General features: G+C 42.5%; 1 protein-coding gene across 1 annotated transcript; it reads left to right on the top strand.

The window, feature by feature from the left end:
- Positions 1-1,602: 1,602 nt before the first annotated feature.
- LOC148000284 (uncharacterized) lies at positions 1,603-18,950 on the top strand. Its single transcript, XM_087591889.1, has 4 exons — positions 1,603-1,746; positions 8,544-8,643; positions 16,622-16,733; positions 18,133-18,950. The coding sequence occupies exons 2-4, from the start codon at positions 8,595-8,597 to the stop codon at positions 18,284-18,286; spliced, it is 315 nt and encodes a 104-aa protein (XP_087448015.1). The 5' UTR covers positions 1,603-1,746; positions 8,544-8,594; the 3' UTR covers positions 18,287-18,950.
- The last annotated feature ends 6,257 nt before the right edge of the window (positions 18,951-25,207 follow it).

Raw genomic sequence — 25,207 nt, 5'->3', positions numbered from 1 at the left:
CATGTTGGGGGGGGGAAGGGGTGACTTACTTTTCTTTTCTGATTTCTCAGTTTTCTACAAGCCATCACCACACTTATGCTTAAAGAGATGCCATCTATCTGTCTGTCTATCTACCTACCTATAGGTCTGTACATGTATTGATATCTTTATCATCTGTGTTTCTGTCTATCTACCATCTATTATCCATCTATATCTAGATCCACAGATGATCTAGATATACCTAGACAGATCTATGATCTAAATAGATTAGAAAGATAGATTAGATAGATAGATAAATAGATGGATGGATGGATGGATGGATGGATGGATGGATTTCCCTTACAACTGGCTCATGCTGTTATCAGAGAAAAGATTGTCCAAGCATGGGCCAGGCTATATTAAATACCCTGTGTTGTCTCCCATTCCAATGTGGCTATATAAACCTTTAAAGGTGTATGCTATAATGAAATGTTGTTCATGGTGCTGAATTCTCTTCTACTGTATGGAAATTAAAAGCAGCATTTGCCTGGCTTAAACTCCCCAGGTTGCTCGCTTGCTTGCTCGCGCTTTCTCTCTCTCTCCCTCTCTCTCTCTCTCTCTCTCTCTCTCTCTCTCTCTCTCTGTCTCTGTCTCTCTCTCTCCGCCTCCCTTACTCCCTCCCCACCCTCTCTCTCATCTCCTTTCTTTTAATACGTTCATATTCTTTTGACTTGACACATTTTCACATCTGTTGCCTTGATCTTTTGCATCTCTTACCCAGATGGGAGCTTTTCTAGGAAATAAAGGACTGTGTTTAATTATCTCATGGGAACAATTTAAAGGGGAATCCAGAGCTCCTCCAGCTCTCTGCCTCCAGGAGAAATAAGTAGCCATGGTGAATTTGGTGCTTTTGACAGATTTCTCTCAGTCGCATTGACAGTGGTACCATGCCCACATCTTTACCTGGGTGCGTCCCAAATTCACTGACTCAGTCCGTAACTTCACGCTGGGACCAAGGGGCAGTACATGTGACGCACTGTGCAAAATTTAAGTGATAGAAAGTTAAGAGATGGCGTTCCGACTGTAAACTAACTTCCAGGTACTTTTAACTACATAAAGAAGTATCTATATATATTTGGGTATTTAAAGCTGATACTTAAAAAAATATTTTTTGGGGGTGGGGTTCTTGTTCTTGTTAATTTTAGTTTCTGGTTTTTTTTTAAGAGAAAGAGAATAAAAAGAATATAAAATTGGGTAGGAGAGAGGAAAATATGATCTAGTTGTTATCTATCTATGATCTATTTTTTATCTTACCTGTCATCTACATTAATCATCTACTTATCTGTCTACTAATCGTCTATCATCTGTTATTTTATTTATCCTATCTCTGTGGGTGCCTCTATTTTTCTGTCTCTTCCTTTGCCCCTGCCTCCCCCTCTCTGGATATTGTTAGGAGCAAGAGAGTAAAATCAATACTGTTGACTCTGGAAAGGGTACTTAGGCCGTACCCAGGACTGCAAGGAATTTCAAGAACCTAAATCAGGAGCTCCTGCTATTTTTGTTTTCTTGTATTTGCCTTCATTTCATAAACTCCTTTAAGCCTCTGACCTGGGAACGCAGCCACCGTGCCTGAAATTTACACTCTGTTGGCAACACCACTGTACACTGGGATTCCGACTTCTATTTCTGAGTCTCCGAAGAAGTCTCCAATGGGATGGCTTACATCTTGTATTCTGTGCTCTCCGGAGGAAAAGGAGCCCGAAGATCCCTGGGTCTATTTTCAGTCAGGTAAGGTGGTAACACAACGAGAAAGTGGGGAACAGGGAAACTTTACAAAGAGGCAATCAATCCAAGTCAATCACACCAAAAGGCCATTGACTTGAGCAGCTAAAACACTCATCTCTTTTTCCATTGTCTCCATTCATTTAACCTGCATTTTAAATGGAGATATTTGCAAAAATTTCGGACACCTTGACTATCTCAGAGCTGCTGAATTAGGACTTATGGAGGGCAGGGTGGCCAGGGGACTTAAGTGTTAAAACAGAGCTATAGGGTGACTTTGTTACACCCCCAGGCAAGAACTCCGGTTTTAAGTCTGTATTATCTGTCTGCTTCCTGAGCTGGATAACAGATCAAACACTCTTTTAGCCATCAATATCTTATCACTATTACAAATTAGTCTAATTCACTTAGCTTAAGATTCAAATGCATAAGAGACATAGGACCAACACTATGTGACTTTAGTGCTGATATACCTGGTCCTGGTTGCATCTTCTTTCCTGATAAGACCAAAGTGTTATACCCTGCTCCCACCATCATGTTAGATCAATCAGGTTAGTCAGCATGCCTCTGTCTCCCCAATCTCAACAAATGACAACAAAATCCTGCTGAAGCAGCCACGAAATTATGTCTTCCTCTCCAATCCCATTTACCAGTCTTGTGCACAACTACAGTTGACACAACTTAGAGGAGGAACCTGCTCATTTTGGTTCCCAAATACGGAGGCCGTTTCAGCTGGGTGGGTTGGCCCTGCTCTTTTGGGCGTGTGGTTAGATAGAATATCACAGCAGATATATAGGGAGGAGCTAAATTGCTCTCTTCATGGAAGGCATGAAACAGAGGATGGACAAGGGCAAGATAAGACCTCAGGAATATTATTCCTCAGGATGACGTCTTCCCTCAGAGCCCCACTTCCTATGAAGTTAATCAGCTGTGAACTTACCAATGGAGTGGGGTTAAAGCCTTCAGTCTTCACCCATTTCTCACTACTAGCTGTGAACCATGCTTTAGTCACATGAACTTCTGGGGACACTTCATTTATTGGTCACCACTCTCCATAGCCATGTTGCTTGCTCAGATTGTTATCACCCTTTTCTTGGACAGTTTCCCTAACACTACAGTTAATCTCCCTACTGCTACAAATAAATTAGGACATATAACTTGGAGTGGAATTCTGTGATAATCTTATTTAAAATTCTGCAGTGAATTGATGTCACCTACTGAATTGGGAGTAAATTCCTTATGATGATTAAAGGTACCACATGATCTATTAGCTATTTGTCTTTATGTGGCACACGTTCTATAAGTAGCAGGAGTGATTGCAGTTCTCTTCATGAGCTGTGTCGGCCCTGGGCCTTGATATAGGGATTTTTCTCTATAGGGGAGGACTTTTCTTTCCTTCCTTCCTTCCTTCCTTTTATCCTTCCTTCCTTCCTTTTATCTTTCCTTTCTTTCTTTCTTTCTTTCTTTCTTTCTTTCTTTCTTTCTTTCTTTCCTTCTTTCTTTCTTTCTTTCTTCCTTCCTTCCTTCCTTTCTTTCTTTCTTTCTTTCTTTCTTTCTTTCTTTCTTTCTTTCTTTCTTTCTTTCTTTCTTTCTTTCTTTCTTTCTATGTGTGTGTATTTGAGTATAGTCATGTGCCATAACACTCACGTAAAAGCCAGAGGGCAATCTTGGAAACCTGTCTCTATCCTGCCATCTTCACATGAATTCTGAGGGAATCAAACTCAGGTCACCAGGCTTGCTTGGTAAGAATGTTACCCACTGATTCATCTCAACACCCACCCACCCCCATCAACTTATTTTGATCAACTCCTACCCTTTGAGATCTGGCTCAAAAGTTATCTATTCTTTACCCCTTCTTCCAGTTTGGGAGAAATGCCAAGATTTAGAATGATCCAATGTCACTCTGTGTATTTAAATAGAGTCACAGCTTTAATCTCTACATTCTTGCCCAATATCGTAACACTACGCTTACAATTAATATATGGTCGTGTGTAGTTTATATCTATTGAATACATTAGTTGGTCTACCAAAAACCCAAGAAGGGAAAGATTAGAAAATTAACCACAACTAAGACTACAGAAGTAGTATGTTGATGGGCATAGGTGAGTGGGCACAAAGCATGTAGAGGCTGTTTGGTCATGCCTAACATAGAGAACACTCTTCAGAGAAACTCATCAAGGCAAACATAAGCAGGGAACTCATTTCCATCGTCAACATCTTTAGTAATCTTGGTGCAAGTGTAGTGGGCCCATAAACAGTAGCTATAGAAACAGGGATGAAGACCAAACCTGAGCCCAATAACATGTGTTCTCACAATAGCTGATCCAGCTCCCATTCTTACTAGGTACCCCACCTCCCCATGGCAGGGGACCATTCCTTACACACAACAGTCAGGCACCTGTGGTATGCTGTAGCAGTTGCCTTGAAATCTGATGGAAGCAGCAATCTGTTCTTCTTGGATTCAACATTTTTACCACGTATAATTCTGCTTCCTTGCATTCAGAGATCCATTCTACTTATCTACACCATCCAAGATTGTCTCAGAAACAAAGAAAGCATAATGGCCAGTGTGTGGAAGAATTCTTATAATTCTATGTGACGTATCACCTAGAACAGTCAGTCTTATACAACAATTAAGTGGCCTATTAATGACTCAACTAGGACACCACTAGTTTGGAGATGTCCTAGTTAGCTTTAATTGTCAACTTGATACAGCCTAGAGTCATCTGAGAAGGGGAGTCTCAACTGAGGGATTGCCCAGATCAGATTGACCTGTAGGCATGTCTCTGGCAGACAGGTTGTCTTAATTATTAATTAATGTGGGAGGGCCTGGTCCAGTATGGGAAGCAAAATTCCCTGAGCAAATGGTCCTGAGCTAAATATGAGAGCTAGCCAATCATGAGCCTGTGAACCAGCAAGCAGTGGTTCTCTAGTCTTCATGCTTCAAGTTCATGCTTGAGTTTCTGGCCTGACTTCTTTCTGTGATAGACCTGAACCTGTAAGATGGTTTAAATCCATTCTTCTTCTAAGTTGCTTTGGGTGTTTCTCCTCCCTTCCCAGCAACAGAAAAGAAACTAGAGTAAGGGGTAGTATTTGCTAGGTGACCGGAGTTTGGGAACCAAGGGGAAAGAGGATTGGCTACCTCTCATCAACTATGACCTAGAAACCCAATGAAGCAATTTGTGCTTCTATTTCTTTCAAGCTTGGTTTCTACCAATTTAGATTCTAGTTTCCGGGACTGGTGGCTGGGACCTTTGCATTGGGGCCCGTGGGTTCTCAGGTGAGCGTGCTAGAGACCAACAGAGCAGTTATAAATTACCTCAGCCTGTTTGATCTTGGCTGCTAGGAGGGTCTGTGAGGGCTGCTGCAAAATGAAGCAGAGAGGACATTTCAGGCCACTAGGTTGGGAATCATGCTTATTAAGATCCAGGAGACATGAACAAAATACATTAGCAGGTAGCCTTGTCCCAAGAAGGCAGAGCATTCAGAGAAGTCACTAGAGTGTTCCTTGGTGTTTCTATGCTGCCAGATGAGGATGCTTGGTGAGAGACTGCCTTCCTTGACTACGGGAATAGGAAAGGACAACTAGGTCCTCAGGGATGAAGGCCTAGGACAGGTGGGATGGCCGTTGAGTGACAGAAAATCCACGGGGCTTGCAGAGCCTGAGGGAATTTAGAGTAGATGGTGGAGACTTCATAACAACCGTGTTCCTAGAGTCAATGGCATCGGAGGGATTGGAGTTCATCTAATCAACCTTTTCATTTTAGCTCAAGATACTGAGGCTAGCTTCCTTCTCCACAAGGCCTGGTTGGTGTCTCTCTCAGGGCCCCCCTGGGGCATCACCTTTATTGTAACAGGGTCATTGGTGCAATTTTGAGGGGCATGGAGAATGTAGCAGGTGTATCTTTGGGTCCTTCCCCCTAATTCCCGGCCCTGGTCATTTGCTCTGGCCTAGCTACATGGAATCAGGCTAACATCACTTCAGGAGAGTAGTACCCACCACGTCTGACGTAGGGATAATCTCTAATGAAGCATATCCTACATTAGTATTTTGTACACCATAGTTATTCACCATCATCTTCTGATTGATCAAAAAAGGAGCTGAACGGCTATTGGCTGGACTAGAAAGTTAAGGCGGGACTTGCCCAGGCTGAAAGTTCTCAGATGAGAACTGACACACAGGAAGTTGCCAGATAGACAGGGATGAAGAAGCAGGTACCAGGCTGAAACTAAGATGAACAGGTAATGGGGCCACATGGCGGGCGGGACACAGGCCACGACAGTGTTGTCAGGTTGGACCAGTTGAGAATCTGCCCAGCTAAAGTGCACAAAGCTTATCATAAATATCTCTCCCTGTCCTTATTCAGGAACACGGGCATTCCCTAAGAAAGTTATAGTTACATCCTTATATGTCATTGTACCAAGCACCTCCCACTTCACAGCCTGAAGCTTCCAGTTTTTTAAGAACTCAAGTAAAAGTCATAGTTTGAGACCAGCTCATAGCAATGCCTGTGGATCTCACAGACATTCAGGACACTCATTCCACGAAGTGAACTTTGACCAGTAGGTAATGGGAGCTGGCTGCTACATTCTTTCTCCTCCCCCTGAGACACTGTCTGAAGTTACAGCTGTTCAGATGGCATTTTGGACGTCAGCCCCACAAGATCCAGCAAGTGGCAATACCAGACATGGGTCCCAAAGGGTGGCCAGCTTGGCAGCAGTAATTCACCCTTTTAGTACCTTGCACTCTTTTTATAATTTTTGCCCCTTAATCCTACTTTTTTTTTTCCCGAGATTGTACTTCCTACAAAAATACTACACATAAGCTTTTGCCTCAGGCACTGCTTTCCGGGGAGCCTAGCCAAAGCAAAATTCACATAAAAATGCAAAGACGTGAAACAGAGAGGTTTAGCTCATCTTGAAGACACACTGGCTGACACTTGGAAGGTGGCAGAAGGGTGGGGGGGGGGTGGTATAAATGCCGTCTGGAACACAGAGGAGGAGACTATTTTTGTCCTGGTTGTGTTATTTCCCGTCTTAAAGGTAGTGTGCTGGTGCAGTGATTCATAGACTGTTAGCAAGACGACCCAAGGAGGGTGAAAGTAAGCTTGTGAGATGCGGCAAGGTCAAAGCGTGACCCTCCTATGGACGCTTTTCCTGCCAAGCACATCACTGCTTTTTTTCTTTAGAGCACTGATCCTAGGGCTTCTTCTGGAGGACCCCTGTCCCTTCTCAGAGGGCCTCTCCTGCAGTGGAGGGAGCCAGCCATTCTATTGTTGGGTTAGGTTTTTATGAGTCACTGTGCTGAACTCTGAAGCATCCAGTCGTAAGTGTGTTTGTTTAGACCTCGTGAGCACGTGCAAACCCTGGCTGGACAGATATGTGACAGTTGCCAAGAGCAGAGGCACCTGAATTGCCAAATGGAAATTTGGTGGAAAATATGCTTTTTAGAAACCCAAAACAAAAACCAGTAATGCTCAAAGCAGCTTTGATCTGGGCGTTTTGAAGGGATGCAGGGTCTCCTTTTCAAACACAAGCTGTCAGAGTTTTATTGACCACGCCATACAATAAAGCAGGCTATAAACCGTCTCTCCCAGCAAAACATGCTAATCTCCCCAAAGTGTCCTACTGACATCCACTTCCCTGTCTGGATTTCTATGTGACCCCAGTTGCTTTGGTCCTAATAGAAACAAATGGCTGAATGAACAGTGAAAGCAGTGGGTGCGGGCAGTCTGTGGGTTCCCATTTCTAACTCTTTCAGACAGCAAACCAGCAGGAAGCACTGATTCACTCCGTATACAATGCCGGATCCATTAGCAGTCTCAAATCCCTGAATTAAATAGTCCAGAGCTGTCCTAGTCACCATGGAGAGTAATTAACACAAAATCGCGATCCTCCACACTTCAGGTGATATGCTGGCCCGCCTTACCTGCCACCAGTACATATTCCAAGACACCGGCTCCTCCTCATTTGCATGTTTAAATAGTTCTCCTCCCTCTTCATGTTTGAACAACCTCTTTAGAGAGCTGTATTTTAATGCTTTTTCTGTCTGGCAAAAAGGCACTGGCCTTCCCTGTTTCCAGGCTCACGATTCTTCCTTTCGTTAAGCACCATTGGTTCTAGAGTTTCATTGCTGTATTCTCGTGAGACGCTATGCCATAAGGAAAATGCACATTTCCGCTTTGCTAGCGTCTACTCATTCATACCTAGGGCAGCTCCGTGGAGTGAACCACTTCAATCCATGACCATAAAGAGTGGATTTTCTGGCCTCGACTGCCTGCCCAGGTTTTGGGATCTGGAGGGCCTGTTTCATAATTGCAGACTATTGGAGCCTAAGTGAGCCGTCTCCATCCGCAAGCCTGTTATCAAATTCATCTCACCAGCAAGCTCACAGGTCTCACAACAGGGAGAGAGTTGCTTCCGTGGGCAGTAAAGGGGAAGTGTTGAAAGCTGCCCCCAGATGTCACAAGTGCTCAAATGACTTCTCACAAGAGAAAACCCATTGCTCCACGTGTTCGAATTTAGCCTGTCTTTGCTCTCAGTGATATTCTGTTTCATGAGCAATTTCATGTGATTCCTGTGTCTTTTCTCTCAGTTCCCAGGACGATTATCAATCTGTTAGGTATATGCTCGGAGTTCGAAATCTTGGGGTAAAATGCAGAACTTGTAATATGAAGTTGGAGTACTTATTAGAAACTAAGAATTTACTTTTCCTTTCTAAACCTTATTGTCTGTGGATCTTTCTGGAATTGTTTACTTAGGGAGTTAAGCATTTCCACTCACAGACAATTTCCTTGGCACAGATATCAGCTGGGAATGAGCCTGAGACCAGAGAGCTTCTCTCTCAAAGCTGGATGCTAGTCTTTTCTAGAACATCCTGGAATGCTGTCTCAGACCCTGAACGTGAGTTGGAAATCTTGGTGTTTGTAAAAAATCTAGCTTCGGTCTAATCCCATTCTAGGGTCCCAGGAGCTTCAGTAATCTCCTTCTTACCTACTCTGTACCTTCCTCCCTGTGTCTCTTTCTCCTCCCTTTTACCCCATTCCTTTGCCTCTCTTTTCTCTCCTCTCTCTCCCCCTTCCCTATTTCTTTCGGTCTCTCTTCTCTTTTACGAGTTAAATCAATCAAGCAATAGTGACTCAGGGAACAAGAATGAATACAGTGAATGAACCAATAAAATGGTCCACTCTTCCTACACGGCGGACAGCAAACCAAGCAGTTTCTCTGGAACTCCTCCAGGAGCAAGCAGAAGACTTCAAGAACCACATAGTTCCGGGGATAAACGGGAGGACCATGGTGGGAGAAAGAGGGGACCTCAATGGACCAACCATAGAAAAACGAGAGGCAGGCCAAAGAATGATGATGAAGAACCATCACATTCGGTACGACCGTTCTGTCAGGAGTACCACGCCATCTTCTCGACTGAGGTATGCCTTATTTCTGTGGTTTTAACACAGGCACGCATATTCAGATAACCACGAAGTGTGGCTTTCTTTTGTTTTTGGCAAGGAGTAGAAGACAAGAATTTAGACTTCTCTGGTATTGGTGACCTGTGCGTTGTTAGGCCCACACAACTCCCTTGAGGTGCAGGGTCAGGATGTGACATGCTTGACTGCTCACTGAATGGTCACTGACGCATACGGCTGACGCTCAGGGATGCCCTCGTCATGCAGGTTGGATTGGACTCGGTACCGCCATGACCGTGTTTCTCATTTCACCTTGGAGTCACATCGAGATGCCCTTGGGACTTGCTGTGGTGGTGAATTTGCATGTTAGGTCACAGAATGGACGGCAGCACTGGGTGTTACGGTCTTTTTCTTCACTGATGCTAGTTTCTTTCGCAATGAAGCAAGGATCTGAGGATTTCAGCTTCTGGCAAGGTTGAGGAAATGAAGAAGACTTTCTGACAACGAGGAGAAAGGAAAAACTCTCGGAGAAGCTTTGCTCAAGCACAACTTGTGAAGTTATAAGACACATTGCATCGCTTTGGGGGACACTGAAGAAGGCATAGTCAGAGGGGCAAAGCAAATGTCATAGAGGAAAGGTGTTTGCTTCCCATAAGTGGCTTGTTTCTCTACACACTATTGAAATGCTCTCCAGCCTGTCAATTATGCAATGGGCACTACACCTTATAATTCTTTGTTTACAGGCATGCGGTGCCTGGAATATACTTTCCCATTAAGGCTCCAAGGTCAATGACACAGATAATTAACCAGCTGATTTAGCGCATTTAATTTCCCTTGAAGCTTGAGTGAGGTGCCCCCACCATCCAGTCCAGCCTCGAGATTCCTATCCCAAGTGGACCCCGGGAGAGCCCTGCCTCTGTAACGGGACACTGATGTGATCTGTGGCTGAGATTTCCCCCAGCAGCATCGTATGTCTGCTTAAATAATGATGAATGCTGCCTTTGTACCAGGCAGGAAGAGGTTATTATGCTAGCTCATATCGCTGACCTCTCTGGTGGGCTCCCCTGTAAGCCCTGCCGAGGGATTTAATGCTGACAATTCCTTACAGGGTTCCAATGAGAACAGAGCAGAGGAGAGCCCAATGAGAAGCAAAGAAAGAGCCCAAGGTGCCATGAAGCTTAACACCAAAGACTAAAGAGCAGCTGGCTTCTCCTCTTCCTCTTGTCCTCTCTCTCACTGTTATGGTCGGGACTCTCTCTGTTTATTTCTACCCTCCGCCAACTTTGTTCACTTACTGATATCTGGTCCTGTAATTCACCTATCAATAAATAGAGTTTGAAATCTCTCAACCCAGGGATATTATTTCTGCGTCCAACTCATTTCAGGATGCCCCAACTCAAGGTGAAAACCTGCAGATTGCTGATAGCTATGTCAGTATCATCCGGCCGCGAACCCTGTATCGGTGGCACCCATAGATACAGTGTGGGCATTGGAATCCAACCGATAGGGGGAAGAGGAAGTCTGCAGGCTCAAATAAGTCCATTTGACAAGGAACAGTTTACAGACTCTGTTGCTTCATATTTCAAACCCTCCCTGCAAGTTTTTAACTACATACCATGCAGTCATCCTGGGACAAACTCTGTGACAGAATAAGGAAACACTGTTCTTGCTTACTTGCTCTTTCCTCCATCCCTCCCTCCCTCCCTCCCTCCCTCCCTCCCTCCTTCCCTCCCTTCCCTCTTTCTTCCTCCCTTTCTTCCCCCTCCCTCCTTCCTTCCTTTTTTCCTTCCTTCCTTCCCTCTCTCCCTTCCTCCCTTCTTGCCTCCCTCCCTCCATCCCTCCTTCCTTCCTTCCTTGCTTTCCCTGAACATTTATTTCATGCTAAAGAAAGAGAAGTATTTGCCATAATATATTATTCCAAATCACAAGTAAACATCCAGCCTCCTTAAACGTGTATTTAAAGACAAACCATTTTTTCTTAACTTCAATTCAGAGTTGATTTTATTCTTATTCCTTATTTTTAGGGGACTGGGTCTCTTTCCCTATGAATCTGAAGGCAGCCATGTTTGGCTTTAAGAAGGGATGCTCTGTGAAAAGCACATTGCCAGATGACTTGATTTTGCTGACATCAACTCACCACACAGAACCAGATGCACCAGATTAACACACGCACGGCCTCGGTTCACACATCACTCAGTCACACATCACTATGCAATGTATGGCTTTTCTGTCTTGTCCTTTCTAATACGACAACGTGACTGGGTGTCTTTACATGCTCACACATATGCACACATGTAACTGGGTGCCTTTTCATGAGCGCACATATGCACACATGTGTGCCCACTATTGAATTCAATGAGATGTTTTTTTAAAATTACAGATATTGATCTCCCATGCAGTGAATTCTAAAACTTATTGATTCTTCTAGTCAATGTTTGGAGTCTTGATATTAACACTGTCTTAGCACTATAATTCCTAGAAAATTACTAATCATAAATGAATTTTAAAAAGTGATTGTTGAAGAAAATAGAATGGAGATGTCAATAAGGCGTTATTATGGTAAGCTTATTTAAGCCATTATGAGCCATTAGAAGTCAATACCTCAGAGACGTGTTCAGTAGGGCTCTATTGTCTTTACTTAAGTGGCTCTGGATGCTTAGTAGGCGGAAAAAAATCACTAAGCAAACAAGAAATAAACACGTTATGTTTCATGGATTTTTTATAATTCAAGATTTAATGTAATTTCAATTTAAGAGAAGTGAAAATGAACTGCGTAAAAATTATGACATTGCTTTCATGATTAAAATAGATTCCCTGAAATCTCACAAATAATAGCTCAGCTCTAAATGCTGTGCCCAACGGTGTAGGCCCACAACATTGGCACTTAGGAGGACAAAGCAATGTTTGTCCAACTTGATCTACATATGTAGACGCCATGTCTAAAAATACAAAAGTAATGACTGTACTCAAAGTATTTAATTTTGAGATACTTAAGGTAAGGATAGTTCTTTTCAGGAAGAGGTATTGGCTTGTTATGCCCCCAATAATAAAATGATAAGAATTGAAAATGTCTAATAAATTCTGGATGCCAATGCAAAGGGACACCTATCAGTAATTACTGATTAGTGCAATGTCTTTGAGTAAACACTTAAGTTCACACAGAGCTGTTGAAATGTTCTGATGCATTTGGTTATTAAATGGCCGAAAAGTATGACTTTTTCCTTCAAGAAAATATATGGCGATTAAAAGAAACTCCATCAATAGGTTGGGGGACTCTCTGTGTTCTTTCTGCCTGTTCAGTCTTGTAAAATACATAAGAAAACTATCCATGCTGGCATGGGACATACATGGATTTTTGCAGTATAGACAAACCATATGTGTATGAAGTTGCTGGGAGAAAACGCTCTTTCTTTCTGGAACATATATATTAACAGAAGCCAATATAGCCAACTGGATGGAAAATCTAGGTTTTATTGAGGAAGAAGATTAGTTGGATTTGAATTTTTGGACATTAAAAACAGACCTTGGACCAATCGCTGCGGATCAAATTCTCCGACAGTAACGCCCATACTTGAAAGTTTTATTTTTTCTGTCAGTATTGGGGATTGAACCCAGGACCTTGCACATGCTAATAAAATGCTCTGCCACTGAGAGCCATCCCCAGCACAGTGATGGTATTTCTTTATTGGTTAGGTTTTCTTCTGTTGATTACTTCAAGCTAGACTACTGTCTCAGCTTCTCTCCAGGGTGTTAGCACAAATCAGCCTCTGTCTCTCCCCTAGCTCCATGCATGTTGTCTGTGTATGTACTTGTTAGTGTGGGTATGAGCATGTATGTTGCAAGTATGTGCTTGTGCATATGGCAGCTGACAGTAACACTGCATATCTTCCCTTGATTGTGCCCTACCTTTATAGTTTGTGAGACAGAGTCTCTCCTTGACCCTTGAGTTCATTGATTCAGCTAGAGTGGCTGACCAATGACGTTCAGGTACTCACCCTTCTCTATGCTTACCCCAGCACCGGACGTAGAGGCATGTGTCAGAGAGTCTGTCTTTTTGGGTCATGGAGATCCAAACTCGGGTTCACCTTTTTGAGTGGCAGGGTGCAGTACCACTGAGCTATCTGCATTTCTTCGGCCTAAATTTATGTTCTTATACCTCACCAGTGAAGTGGTTAATTTCAAATACTCTGAATGGGCACATATCCAAATTTATTTATATTTACTTTTATTAGGAGCAATAAAACATGCTTCAACAAGCAGTAATTTAATTACATTAATACATTTGACCTGTTGAGCCTCCTGTTCATAATAAGCTTTCATATTTAAATACACATTAAAAATATAAATTAAGCATTACTGTTACACTCAGGGTACTCTATTTCCTAGACATCATGAACTGTGCTCTTCAATTACCCGAAATAACCTGTTATGGGCGCTATACATTTTTGCATAGTCCCATGAATACTTTCATTTTAATTCATAAAATCCAGGGTGTGTGGTTACATCCCCAAGATAAATATCATGAAGAGTTCACAGTTTCAAGAGTCAAATGTTCATTCTGTGAGTTTTCCAGACAAATTTTGGATATTCTTTATGGAGCAGACAGATGATATTCTTGTTTAGTTATCTAACAATAACAGCTATCATCTATTGACTATCATATAATTTTTCCCAGTAATAATCTTCTAGAATGTCTCCAACCATAACAGAAACAAGAAAAGAAGGGAGCATTGCACTCCCTCTACATTGACAGAAATGGAAATGAGACTAGAGATTATCACATGAGGTCAAATATTTATTCTTGTGTGAATATGATTTTTAGCATATTGTGAATTGCTATCTATATGCAGGTGAGGGCAGGCATAAGATAAGGCAAGAGCTGTGATTGGGCAGTGAGGAAGAAAGGCGGGGGCGGGGCGGCAGAGTTTCCGTAAGGCAGGAGAGATGAGAAGGTAGAAGAAGAAACCAAGATAGAGGCAGAGAAGGACGACCCAGATCTGTGTGGCTTTAAGTGGCCACAGGCAGCTGTGACTATTTCATAAGGGATGGACTTTTAGAGGACAACTTGTCTTATCTAGGTGGGCAGTTTATATCAATCAGCTCTGAGGAGTGTGTGGATGTTTTGTGGAGTGAGAATTTACTGATATAAATCTGATCCCCCTCCTGCCCCCCCCCCCGTGTGTGTGTGTGTGTGTGTGTGTGTGTGTGTGTGTGCCTGTGTGTGTGTGTGATGTGTGTAAGAGCTGGAGGACAACCTTTGGTGTCATCTTCAAGAACACAGTCCACATCCTTTGAGAAAGAGTTTCTAATAAGCTTTGAACTCACTAATTAGATTGGACTAGGTGGTCAGTAAACCCAGGGCTCTTTCTGCCCCTGCTTCCTTTCTTCCCAGTGCTGGAGTTAGAAGCAGGCACCATCACATAGGTTACAGTGATCAGACTGAGGCTCTTGTGTTCACAAGGGAAGTACATTGGTGACTGAACCATCTTCCAAACTCATGCAGATGTCAACAAATAAGCAGATGCAGAAAGGGGCAAGAACCACACCCCACTCCTGCTTCACACACACACACACACACACACACACACACACACACACACACTTCTCCTTTGAAAATTAGAACCCATGAAAATTTAAGAAGCACAACTTGTTATCTCCAAAGTTGAAGGGAAATAAATTTCTGAAGTATTGGCTCCAAATTTTAATTCACGTTATGACTTAAGACGTAAGTTGACAAACAGACACCAACGTATCAATTGGAAAACACTGTCATCAGGTGTATTATGCAAGATTTGTGAACAGCTCTGATGTAGGTAAACAAGTGTAGTGTTAACTGTTGGATAGCGGGACTAGCATTCTCTTAAACCAGGGATTAGAGTAGAATCATTCTGAGACTTGATATTGTACTTTAATTCATATTATGGTGGCTTATTATTATTACTTTTGCAAGCATGTTCTCCTCTGGGTTGCATCAGTGAACTACATAGTCTGAAGTCCTTTTCCTCTCTAGAAATATAATGAACACCACGATCTGCTTTGTCCTAGTGCTTTATGAGATTTCTAGAGCCACTGCTATCTGGGTGCACTAGCCATCCAAAGGCCTCTGGTGCCAGCTTAGCTCACACAAAGGATTCTAGAATCTGAGGGAAATGGTTGTCAAGAACAGAAGACCTCCAGGGATTAAACCACAGGTCAGATTCTCTTCAAGGGGGTGGGGGAGCTCATGCAAGTGGAACCATGGCTCCTACTTGATACATACTCAGCTGTGTATGCTAGAATGTTCCTCTTACCGCCTTCACTTGATGGTTTGGGGTTTGATCACTGACATTTCAGGGACCAAGCAGGTCTTAATGTGTCACTATGAATATATGCTTTTCCAGCAAGGGTATTTGTTGTCATCGAGAACCTGGTCTATTTGTGAATGTGCATTAACATTAGAGTCAGGGCCAGGAGAGCCAGAGAATAGAATGCTGTATCACCAGACATCCTCCATTGTTTAGAGTCTCACTCAATATTTAAAACTTTTCCATTAGCACAAATTCAAAATGTGATATATTTCACAAACATTCCAAATTAAAATCCACAGAAGCGTATTAAGCTGATTTTCCCCTCAAAAAGCCGTACAAGATTTGCTCTGACCTGTCTATCGCTTCATCTCATTTCTTTGCTATTAGAGGTGACGATGAAAGCTGAGTCATAGAGTTTATAGCCATAAAAGGCAGACAGACCTGACTGGTTGCTTTGAGGACCAAATATAATGCATTATCGCATTATGCCAAGGTTCTATTAAATAGAATTATGGACCAAAACCACCACCACCACCACCACCAACAACAACAACAAAACACACACACACACACACACACACACACACACACACACACACACACACACCCCAAAACCAACCAACCAAACCTGACATGGAACCATCTGGATGAATTACAAACTGCCCAGCACATGTGGCCCTGCCTACGGTGCTCTGCTTGGCCTTTTTAAGGAGTTATAATTTTACACTGCTAGACACAAACCTTACATCTGAGTCTGTTCAGAGTTATATCTGAATTGGAGTTATGTTCTTTGGCTTTCTAGAACATTCATAACTCTACCTACTAGACTTTAACCTTTTGAAAACATCTTCCCTCGTAGGACTCAGCAGGCTGCCTCTCCATCTCGTGTAATTGAATGTAGGGCAGGGAGAGTTATTTTTACCCAGAAGGACAGGCAGAGGGGGCATCGGAAAAAAATCTGATTTATAAATGTATTCCCAAACCGAGGTTACGGGAAGATTTCCCACCAGCTCCACACTCCAACATTTCTCAGAGAAAGAGAGATTTTGTTAGCACAGTGTGATCTTCTTAAGCCGGCTGGATTCCATCAAGAGCATGAGGAATATGCAGGGATTTCTAGACACCACTGAAACATTTTTGAAATCCTGAAACAATTATTTTGCGAAGTGATGTTTGTTATTTTTGCAGGTCTTCATATCAGTGTAACAAAGGGATTTGGGTTTTGCAGATGCCAGTTTCGAAGATACAATAGGAGTGGCATGGATTTAGGGACTCCAAGGGACCTCAATTTGCACCCATGGTAAGTATATCTAAGCCGTATCTCGCCACTTGAGTGTCAAGGATGCCTTCACCAGCTGGGCTTAATTAATGATAAATCAACAGACAGACAGGTGACAACCATTACATTCTTCTACCTTATCACTAGGGCCAGAATTAGTGACAAAATTTTTAATTAAATTTTAACTTTCTCTTGATTAATTAACTTTACCCGAGAATGGAATTCACATGTGTACACAACACTCACATCTGTGTGTTTGTTTATTAGTTTTTTTTTCTATTCCTTGTTCTACATGAGGGTGTCTGAAAAGGGGAGGGATAGTATTTAATGCAAATTAATCCAGTGCGAATTTGACATTCTCAGTTGTCCTTCTTAAATCAGAAATTCCTGAAAGGACGCCTGAGCCATGGCACATGTATTGAGACATGTTGGCCAACAATAGCTACATGTATTATTTTGTTTGTCTTTCCTTCTTGAGCGTATCTTTTTTATGCCTGTCCCACTCTTTTCTTGCAACGTTGTGGTCATATGATACACTGGCCATAGACAAATAAACAGAAAGGACTGACCCATACAGGGAATCAGTGGGGCAGTTTTAGACAAGGAACTGTTTCTCCCCCTTCCTCTTACTTCTCCTAGGTTGACACCATTGTTCTTTTTCCTCTCCAACAATCACCGTCAACCTCAATCTAGAACCACTGGAGTCAGGTCATTCATTGGGCAGAATTTTTAAAACACTCCATTTATTTACAAAATAATTCTTTTGCCAATTAATTTACAAGATTACCTCAAGTAATGATGTTAATTCTTATCTTCCACTGATAACTAACTATAGCTGGTAATTTTTACTAATTTCCTCCCAGTCACTTTTCTTCCCATCTATTATGTTCAGGCTTTAAATCAACTGGGCTCCCATTATAAATATTACTATCCAGTCTGTTCATTTCTATGTTTAATATTTTAATCTCACGCCATTGAGTATTTCTCAGAACCACTTGTCTACAATGGCTATTTAACGTCCCCATATGTGAATTGTGGTATGTAACTTTCCCTTTTGCACTAGATATCTTAGACTCTACCAATGTTTTGCCATCATAAACAAATAATTATACTCCCCCCACATTGGTTATTAACACTGTTGACCTGGCCCTGTCACTCAGGTGTCCTTGAGTCTACAATTTCATGGCTGGTACAGAAATCTGTAATGTCGTCCAGTACCCAGGAGCTCTTTGCCACTCTCAGGCTCCTGTGCCAGAACAAGCTAACTGCCTTCTGGAGCAAAGCCAGCAGTTTGAGCTGATTTTATAACCAGCGCAAACCTCCCATAGATCCCAAACCAAGAGCCTTCTGCAATAACAGAACGCACATATGCACAGGCTGACTCGCTGGGTATCTGACATTTCCCTTGCTTGTCTTCTAGGTATTTCAAGTTTAAGGCACCTGGCTGCCAAACTGTTCATTGCTCCCCTGAATCTTCCACAAAGCAAGAGAACCACTACCTGTGTCGTTCCCTTCTTGCCAACCATGCCAAGTCACACGGGTTGGCCAAACCAACAATCGAGACACTGCTCTGACTGCTTCGAGCTCTCTTACCAACATGGCAGGCCCTTCTGTCCTCCTTACATAATCTACGTCCACTCTACACACTTCTCACCAACTCAGTCTCCATCCCATGAGAGCAGCTGTCAGCCATCCCTGCCCCTTTCCCCCTGTTCTCCTTACTCTCACCACAGATGTCTTCTACAGAGAAGGGGTGTGTGTGTGTGTGTGCGTGTGTGCGTGTGTGTGTGTGTGTGTGTGTGTGTGTGTGTGTTCTGGCACACTCACCCACACAGGACCGTGTGGAGGTCAGATGATTTGCTGCAATGTCTCTTTTGTCACTTCCGACTTCCATTTTTTTTTGAGCCAGACTCTCTCAGTAAATCTGTAGTTCACTGCTTTGATTAGAGTGGCTGGTTCAAAGCCCGTCTCCACTACCCAGCACCTCTGCTTCACCAGACTTTTATCAGAGTGCTGGGTCCTGGAACTTAGGTATTCACACTGTGCAGCAACCAAATTGCCCGCTGAAGCATCTCTCCTGCCCAGAGAATTCTCTTTCTTGTAAATAATATGGTACTGATTTTTGCCCTGAGCATTTTTAATAAAATCCAAAGCAGATCTCTCCCATGGCTTACCTGGAGCTACCCAATGTATCTCCCATCATATTAAAAGTTCTGTGACGATGTCATTCTCAGAGCATCCATATGGTTCGTCACCCCTTACTGTATCTGTCTCACTAGAGTGATTGATGCTCATTGCAAACCTGACTCCTCCTTATACTCAGGGCTAAGCGCCTTCTATGCCAGGCCCCACCCACTATCAGTATGGCTGCCTCTTTCTTTGCACGTACTACAGTTTGCAAATACAGTCATGTGTCACTGAATCATGGGGATAACTTCTGAGAACATCCATCGTCAGGTGCTTTGGCTGCGTGAAATCACAGTGTGTATTAACATAATTCCAGATGGTTTAGAAGACCAGTAATACAACCTGGCTTCCTGGCATAATCATGAGGCTGTAATCATGGGGGGGGGGTGTGGACTGATATGATTGGTGGGGGTAGACTGATGTGATTGGGGGTGAACTGATGTGATTGGGGGGTGAACTGATGCGATTGGGGGGGGGTGTGGACTGATGTGAAAGCTTAGTACTTAGAGCAATTGCCTAGCATACACAATGTGCCTGGATTCAAACACCAGCTCCATAAAATAAGACAAAGTAAAATATGAAATAAAATATCCTGCAAGGTGATGAACTTAGATGGTTGTTCTCCCGCCCATTTTGGACAACAGGGTCTAAAGTCTCCTTAATTAGTTATTTTCCCAGTATTTCCTGTGTGCTAGGAACTAGGTAACATGCTGTGAGACAAGTAAATAGTGTATTTCTTGTTATCTAGGAGTCTTTAAACTAGTGGGAATGGCAAAAATAAGTAAAGTAAATGAAGGCAGGTACCAAAGAACATTTTGATTCCTGTAAGTGGCATACATGTGATCGCCTAGTATTATGAAGGAGATTGAACCACCCAATTGCCTGGTGACATCCTAGCCCTGGAAACACCATAATTCAAAACAGGCTGTTGTCAGTCCTCCTGGGGATATAGCATACACAGGTATATGCATGCATAAACTTTGGTAATGAACGTAAGTGACTGTGTTACTGACTTATTCTTTCATCATACTTTCTATTGTCAGTGTTAGATGTAGTCATTGTGTAGAAAATAGGACACTATGCTATATTACCCTGGCAGCAGCTGTGTGTGTGTATGTGTGTGTGTGTGTGTGTGTGTGTGTGTGTGTGTGTGTGTGTGCGCGCGCGCGTGCACACACGAGTTACTGGGGATGGATCCCATGGTAAGCAAATGCTCTAAAAGTGACCCTCTTGCAGGCCTTTAAAGATTGGATTTTCTCCTGGTTGGGGAATATAAGCCTCAGTTCCAATAATTTTCCAAAGCTCCCTGAGTAAATCTCCCCTCCCCATCAAGATAACTTTTACAGCTGTGTAATACATTGGTTAGTGCTGTCTCAGTGGTTGTTATGAGGTATGCAGAGCCTAAGTAAGTGCTGCGTAGTGTGATGACCCCAGATCTCACTTAGAGAGTAGTGTAATGATTGACAGCTTAACTCATCCTCAGACACATCCGCTGCTGCCAGAGAGAAGGCCATGCTTTGGGCCTAGAAATGGAACATTAGGGGCCTGGTAGCTTCCCATTTTTGGTGCATTCTAGATTTAAGCTATTAACTTAATAATTAAAAAAATATAATGACTTCCTTTTTGTAATTATTATGGATATCAACTTTAAATCCAATATGATCTGATTCTCTAACTCCGAGGGCTGAGAGATTAGTAACAGGTTTTGAAAAAAAAATCAAAAATGACTTTTCGGTGATTGTTGGTATCTGCTCAGTTTTAAGCAGAGAAAGGTCAGAGGATAATGAGATTTTTTCTCCCTGTGCACAATATGCTCTGGAACTTAATTTCCAGATTTGGCCTTGTCAGCAGCTGAAGTTAAAATCATTTGCTTAGACTTCTAAAAATGTTTGAATTAGGACTCTACATGAGGTAGCCAATCAGACCAGAATCTAGGCTTCCTGGGTTCCTGTCTCCCTCTCTCCCTCCCTCCTTCCCTCCCTTCCTTCCTCTCTCTCTCCCTCCCTTGTTTCCTCCCTCCCTTCCTCCCTTATCCTATCCCTCCCTCCCTTCCTCCCTTCTTTCATTTCTTTCTTCTTTTCTTTTTCATTTTATTTTAATTTATTTTTGGTTGAGTTTCTCTAACACAACATCTTTGCAAAAGGCCTTAGTCAAATTCTTTTGTTCTGCATAGGTGAACAGAGTGACTGACATATTTTGATAAATGAATGCATTGTCAAATGTTCGACATATGATTTGTGAAGTCTGTGTCAACACTGTCCATATTCTTGGCTTTCCTGGATTTCTGCCCATTTTACCTGTTGCCTTCACAGAACACGGGTGATTCCATTTTCATAGTAGGGGAAAGAGGTGTCATTAGGCAGTGAAAGGCAGGCAGGGCAGGCGGCTAGCTCATCTGCATTAGATGAATGGCCAAGACTCGGGCAACATGGAGATTCATGCCTTGAACTGGTCATCTAATAAAGTGAGAAACTGGCACAAGATGCAGAGAGGAGCTAAGCAGATCGCAATATTAACAAGCAAGCAAAAAACGGAAAAAGAAAGGAATGGTAAATTTAAAACAGAGACTTTTTTTTTTAATAAAGGTGGTTTTTTATCCTACTCCACTGGAATAACGGGCAGGGAATAATACCAACAGGACACAGGGGACATTCAAACGCTATGCTGTCACAGAGTTCAGACATGGGAAGACCCAATGATCACTACTGTTCAGGAACAGAGGTACTGGGAAGTGACCACAGGTTACAAACATGATCTTCCCATGGATAAGCCGGTCAAGGTTAAGAGGCAGTCTGTTTTGAAGGACCAGGAGAAGTCATCTTCCATTAGCAGACAGAGGCAGAAAGCCATTCACAAACAGTGAAGCAGAGCAAAAAGAAGTGGTTTTGGTGGGGTGGAGATAGCCCACTGGAGGGAACTGGACTAGGCTTTAAGGCCTTTGTCCAGCAGGTCAGTTAGGAGGAAGTGAGGAAGTCCTTCCACACCCAGCAGGCATGCGGGGGTGGGGGATGGGGGATGGGGGTGGGGGTTGGGAGAAGGATTTGGATGAGCATGTGAAAATGTTTGTGTGGACTTTGGAGAAAAGACGAACAAATTTGTATGGGCTACAAAATTGCCTTGAAAATCCTAAGAAGAGGTATGAAAAAAAAAAAAAAAAAAAACTCCGACAGGAAGTGCTGCTGAACTCCGTGAGCTCTAACCGCCATTTGCAACCTTTCTTCTTGTTTGTCGAAGGGCAACAAACGGAAGTTCATATCTGTGAAATGGGCTTCCTTACAAATGAAGCTTCACTTCGTTGTAGTTTTGTTTTGTTTTGTTTTTTCCCCCTTCCCTGTGCCTTTATATGTTGTATCTTTGAGGGATCTTAGAGCTAGCACACAGTCCAAATCTCTCACGGAAGAGGCTCTCCCCACAGGAATAAACTAATATGTAAGTCAGTTTCCCAAACTGGGTTCGATCCTGTGAGTCTGGCTTTGTGTGAGTCTGGCTATGCGTGAGGTCTGCCTATGCCCGTGCAGCTTTGAGAACTCCAGACTTAAAGAAGCCCCGATCGACTAGAATGGCTGGGAAAACAGAACCAGGAACATTGGTAACTGCCTGCCTATTTAAGGGAGGATTTAGATGGTTAATGAGTCCTCTCTTCATAGGCAGCGCGCCTTTGATTTCCAGTTCTTCATCTTGTACTCAGAGTCTGAGGGAAGAACCAAATTAGCGACGAATATTGACTAATTAAATGTCAGACTGGAAAGGGTCCCAATTCCAAGCACATGCTCAATAAATGCTTGCTAGATGGAAAAGAGATGAATCATACTTACCAATGTAATCAGGGTATATAAATCCATATGTATTCATTTAAGACAAAATTCAAGACCAAACGCAGCTTATTCAAGTTACATATAGAATTGACACAAAGGGCAGGGCACACTTGGCTGTCTGGGACGAGGATGTAAGTTACCCAGAGTCTCTATGCCAGAGAAACTATCATTAGTACCATCGTTTCTTTACTCGGGAACAACTGGGTGTCATAGGAAATTATTTATAAACAGACACTTCAAACACTTTGAAAATGCACGAATACATGTAAGTACTAAATTACATGCACCATTACTGTTAATTTATGACCCAAGGATTTCTTCTTGCTTTTTGCAAAATGTGAATAATTATACCTAACATCTCCAGGGACTGAAATTATACGCATTTGAACAATTTAGGATGCAAAAAATCACACTAATGTGTTTTAAGCTCACAGAGACGGAGAAATACCCATGTGGAGGAAACTATGACTTCTAATGCTCTACTGGGCGCAGAGGTGGTGGGGGTGAATTTACGTTTGTTTCTTCAGGTCTTTATTTTGGGGGTGTGTATGTGAGGATAATTGTTTTTGTTCCTGAGCACATATATGTGCGTGCATGCAAAGTCCAGAGAGTAATGCTAGCATCTTCAATTGCTCTGCACTCAATCAGCTTTTGAGTCAGCGTCTCTTACTGAGCCCAGAATCTGCCGGTTTGGTGAGACTCTCTGACCAGCAAGTCCCAGGGATCCTCCTGACTCTGTTTCCCCAGTTCCAGGATAGCGAGTGTTCATCACCACAACCGGCTTTATGGTCGACTGATAGCTATCCAAACTCAGGTCCCAAGCTTGAGCAGCAAGCACTTTACTGACTGAACCATCTCCCCAGTTCCCCCTTTTGAAATAAGGTCTCATGTAGCCAAGGCTGGCCTCCAATTAGGTGTACAACTGACTCTGGTCTTGAATCCCTGACCCTCTCGCCTCCCAAGTACCGTAGTTACAGGCATGCACTGTTACGTGCAGTCATGGATGTTTATACATATGTGGGCTTGGGCTCTGAGGATTTCTTGGGGATCCTTCGGATGATTTTCACAGTTGAGATTTCCTTTTTTTAGAAAACAGTTTCTCTGAATTATTGAAGGAAAAACACAGTCACAAAACAATATGATATAAAAACTGGGGAACTACAGAATTTAATATAAAGAACAAAAAAGGAGTTATTAAAATTGTTCATCTCTATATTCTACAAACTGTAACAGTTTAAAGATGACCAAGCCTCCTGAGTTGTGGTGGGAGAACGGTATCATTTTATTTCAGTGTATTTGCACATCTACAAATCTTTTTTTTTTCTGGTTTCTCACTGACGCTTTTGCCTCTAGTAGTGTCTTTAAGAGTTCACATAGCCTAGATGGCACCCGACTGAAGGAAATAATTCTTTGTGTTGGAAATTCCAATCATTTCCATAGCAACCACTTAGAGGTGAAGATGTCGAAAAGAGGATTTTGACTTCATGTACTAAGTAAACTGAGAACGAAACATCACTGAGACAAAGACGCTACTTGTATGTTAAATAAATGAGATGGGAATAGCCAAATGGGAGAGCAGTGGTCTTTAATAAAAAAGTATTCATTACACTCTTAAGTTGCTTGTCTGGGAAGAAACCATCAAATGTGCATTTTGGCAGATGGCGTCTCCTCATTAGTTGTGATAGTGGTAGGACACGCAGCCATTTAGAGATTAGAGCCATTCTTGGTTTTTCAAAGGGCAGTTCTTTTTTCTGGCTATGTAGCACAAAACACTTTGTAGCAAAATTCTATGACTGTGTACCTAACTTTTCCTTTCTGCTTTTCATTAAAAAATGGAAGCTCCTGTTTCTTCCAGAGAGTTTGCTTTGCTTTTAAAGACCACGTCTCCTCCTAATGGAGGTGGCCACTATTTTCACACGCTAAATCACAGTGTTCAACTGTGAAAGTGTAGCAAAACTTAGAGGGACATTTTTGGTTAAGGACTATAACTATTGTAGGAAAGTCTTTCGCACACAATACAGGGTCAGAAATGTTTTAAGTCAATGAATTAACAAATGTAGCAATTGATACCAGGAAAGCAAAGGGAAAGGGAGAAATATGGAGTATATCACTTTCACAATGTTTCTTCACAAGGGTGAGATTACAATTTCAGGTCTAAAAGCATGACCTTGAATCCTTCCTCCAGATGCTGGCATCTGTTCCAGTCTTGTTGGCTAACAGACATTAGACATTCCTCTCTTAGGATCTCTTAAAGGACATTAGGCATTCCTCCTTTGCATATTTCTAGAGAGATTCGAACTCCCACCTGAGACAAAGAACATTGCCCCTGTGGTGGAGAGAGAAGACCAGAGGGACCAAAATGAGCTGTGGAATTGTTCCTATCAAGTGCAAGATTTATCTATCCTCATAGCTATCCCAGTGTTACACACCTCAACTCAGTGGACTTATTCCAGGCTGAACTCATCCTGCTGAAGATGTGGTGAATAGAGGGTA

The sequence above is a fragment of the Rattus norvegicus genome, chromosome 17, assembly GCF_021556685.1.
Source record: "Rattus norvegicus strain SHRSP/BbbUtx chromosome 17, alternate assembly SHRSP_T2T, whole genome shotgun sequence".
In the NCBI taxonomy this organism is placed as follows: domain Eukaryota; kingdom Metazoa; phylum Chordata; class Mammalia; order Rodentia; family Muridae; genus Rattus; species Rattus norvegicus.
Note: the sequence above shows the minus strand (reverse complement) of the source record. Positions and strands in the feature narration are given on the sequence as shown.